Source organism: Schistosoma mansoni, assembly GCF_000237925.1.
Source record: "Schistosoma mansoni, WGS project CABG00000000 data, supercontig 0216, strain Puerto Rico, whole genome shotgun sequence".
NCBI classification, from domain to species: domain Eukaryota; kingdom Metazoa; phylum Platyhelminthes; class Trematoda; order Strigeidida; family Schistosomatidae; genus Schistosoma; species Schistosoma mansoni.
This window is the reverse complement of record NW_017386084.1, coordinates 155,411-159,124: the sequence shown is the minus strand read 5'-3', so window position 1 is coordinate 159,124 and position 3,714 is coordinate 155,411. Positions and strand designations below refer to the sequence as shown.

The following is a 3,714-nucleotide window of genomic DNA, read 5'->3' as shown; positions in this document are numbered from 1 at the left end:
TTATCCTAAAGATAGCAAAGGGTCAATTATACTATTCACAATCTTAATATATATCACTTGATAGCCTTTTCTGGTAGATGACACTGAAGTCTTTCCATGTTAACCGCATAACAAGATTGTCAATAAAATCTCTATGGATTGTACTTGTGAAAATGTTTTACCAATGACAAATTAGATTTGAATTAAATTAATCTTTATTCATATGTTGTCAGCAAGCTCTACCGTTACAAGGTAAAATGATACTGATTTACCGAAGTGGATTTAAGCCACAGGTCATGTTACGTTGTCAATATCAGTCACTTATGTCTTAATGAAATGATCCTGCTTTTTGTTTCGAAGCGAGATCAACCAATACATTTAAAATTTTACACAGCATTCGAACGATTGGTGAAGTTAAATTTAGAAACTCGACATGCACAACTGCCTTTATTGACACGATGTATTCAGATAAAAGGATAGTTAATAAGCGATAAGTTGTTACAAGTATTTGCTGACAGAAAGTAAAATGACTGATTATACCCCATCTTATGTATATAGATGTAAATCAAGAGTAAGACTATAATTTATGGACGACTTTTGAGCGAAACCTGTGAACCTGAGAAAATCGATTGACGTACTAGGTTCTAAAGAGGATTACATATTAGTGTGGGAAATCAGAATTGAGATTTGGAATAAGAAGTTAGAAATTAGAGTTAGGGTTTTCAACACGAACTAACATCAACTATATTGCCAAAATACTATTAAACCACCTAGACGAATAAATTGCGAGCCGAAATTCTAGACTCACTAAATTAAATCTGATTAGTTTGTCCATAAATTATAGTCTCGCCAGATAAAAGTTTTCCGTAATTGATAAATATAGTTTCAGTCACTTTATCAATACTTAGGCTTAATACATTCAGAGTTTTATAAAAGATATCACTATGACTTATCATAAGCTATATCAAAAGTTATTATTCGCAAATATACTACTTCTACTGGCATACATCTGTGACGGTACTGAGTAGTGACATGGTAAGAGAATTTAATCTTAACAAGAAAGATTTTTAATTGATTTAAATGCTTCTACTTTTTTTAAGTTCATTATTTGGGAATCGCAGTTAAGACAATACTTTACTGCATTATTTATGCAATGCTCTCCACTCCCAAAATAAAAGTATGTGGGTTGATCTATCTATCTATGTATATATATATATATATATATATATATATATATTGATCCAACCCCCCTACTCACTTTCTCCTCTACTTTCTGTTTTACGTCATCCAGTTTTCTCTAGAATACTATTATTTTAAAAGATCAGATATTTGATATTTCATTATTCTTCAAAGTTTTATAAAATGAATTACAATAATGATAAAAGATTTATACCACTAAAAAACTGTTACGAGGATAAAATCACAATTAGAAAATTGACCACTGACATACACATTTTATTGAGATTTGCTTTTTCTTAACAAAAGCTGATTTCAGATTATAGTTTATTTTGTTCCCCAGCTATCAGATAAATAACAGTGCAAATAAATGGGGATACTTTTCATGATTTGGTTTTTCCTAAAAAAAAAAGATTTTTGCATTAGTTCTTTGTTTCTAAATTATTTACCCGCCATTGGTTGTTAATCCACTCCAGTGTTTATGTTCCAGAAAATACCGAGAGTTTGTTTTTTCATCAGCTGGTGTAGGTATTTTCATTTCGCATCGTTTTTCACTCAATGTTTTATAGTAGCATTACTATGTCAATATTTACTTTCGGTAATTTTCTTATCTGTGAAATAATTTTCGTATTATATCCATTTTAAGGTAGTTTCTCTCTTCACATTTAAAAATATAAAAACTAAGAAACGCTATGATTTAGTTAACATAATTCGCAAATTAGTCCAAACTCCCACGGTATCAGAAAATTAACCAATGTGTATTGACCTGAAATATCAGTGTTTGAACATCGCCAATAGTTTCAATAAACACAAGTTTAAAGTTTTACTTCTAATTTAGAAAACTACTGCGATCGAAATCACTGAAGTAGATTCTATTATTTTGTTTACTCTGAAGAATTGGTTTATAATAAGGTGCAAAACGCCAGGAATACAATTTTCTACTTATCAGGATATTACAACTAGTATATTTATTCTTCACTGTTAGAGATGTTTGTTTTTATCTTATTAATAAAAGTATATTTTATTTTATGGGTCATATATATATATATATATATATATATATATATATATATATTGAAACATAGAGGTTAACGTTACTTATATCTATAAGTGCTAGGAAATGTTGGTCTTTTTGGAATCGGTCATACGGACATTTGGATACGAAATGGATTTTGACCTATGGAGTGAGAAATCATCTGTTCATATATAATACGTGAATTATTTTAAATTTGAAATTTTTAATGAATCCAGTTTTAATAAGTCTTCCTGTTGCTTAGGTTTGTGTTTACACATTCCTTCTGCGAGACACTTAGTTCCTGTGTTTGAACATCTGTGTAATACTGATTTTGAAAAAAGTAAAGAGCACAGGACTAGAAAAAATACTTTTGCGTTTTTTTCATTTTTAATTGATTCACACTAAAATGTTGTAAATGAGACTTTCGCTTATTTCTTATTTACTTAAATTAACCAAAGCAAAAATGAAAGTTTCTTCCACAGCCTAGAGATAATGGTTTCCATGTTTGTTTGTTTTTAATTTTTGAACAAAAACTAAAAAAAATTCGAGAATAAATTAATAATCTTTATTTTTTATAATTCCCCGTTGTGAAAATTAAATTCTCTTTCACGAGAAATGGGAATAAATTATTTTTAATTTGTTTTTCTCTTTATACCTCATTCTAATTTCAATCGATACGTGAATAATCTTTTTTGTGAATAGGAGATTATAATGATCGAATAGATTTGACTTAAAATCTTTTTTTTAAAATTTATAAATACCAATACGAGAGGAGTAAGTTGATCGTATTAAATGGCTATATTACCTTTAATGCAAAGAATATATTTTCATCTGTCATGTACGTTTTAATACTGTGTATGTATAAAGGTTGTAAAATGTATGTATATATGTGTTTATTGTCAATATCGTATCACAAGATAGAGGCTATATGTAGTTTGTACTGTAAATGTCTAATGAACGGAAATAATTTCTTTCTATCGTTTATGTAGATGAGAAAAAGTACTAAAGGTATTTAATAAAACGACCTAATGTTATGGGTTTTAAATATTTTATGGTTGAATATACCAATTTGTCTATTTGAAATAAAAGGAACAAAACCATTTAAAACGGAAAACAATCCAAATGTTTTGCTCTATCTCACTACTGATTAGTTGAATAAATAGTTATCGCTTTATTCAAATTTATTAATCAATACAGTGTCTTTACCCAAATTTTAAATGTTTGACATAATATAAGATTGTTAGCTTTACATGAAAAAGCGTTGGAAAAGAATGTAGTTATTATACATTACTTGTTATTTAGATCAAACATTGGATAATCTACATTTATATCAATGTTTAAGCAGTTGGGAAATAGGTGAACTTATTATTAGGGGTTCTCAAATTAAAATCAAATGTCCTTACATGAGGATTTAATACCACATCAGTTATGCTCAAAAATTATTCATGACTATTTACATCAATAATGCTTACTGTTTTCTTATTAATTGTAACAGTTTCAGCTAATTTCTATTCATAGTTAAGATCATGAGTCAATTGAAGCTA

At 28.2% G+C, this 3,714-nt stretch overlaps 1 protein-coding gene across 1 annotated transcript in view; it reads left to right on the top strand.

Moving 5' to 3' along the window:
• Nucleotides 1-2,275: 2,275 nt before the first annotated feature.
• Smp_180700 (hypothetical protein) overlaps nt 2,276-3,714 on the top strand; it is a gene marked incomplete at both ends in the record, with an annotated part of 22,489 nt that continues 21,050 nt past the window's right edge. The window contains one exon of the mRNA XM_018792364.1: nt 2,276-2,339. Coding sequence (XP_018647239.1) covers nt 2,276-2,339 — 64 coding nt within the window. The remainder of the gene's footprint in view (nt 2,340-3,714) is intronic.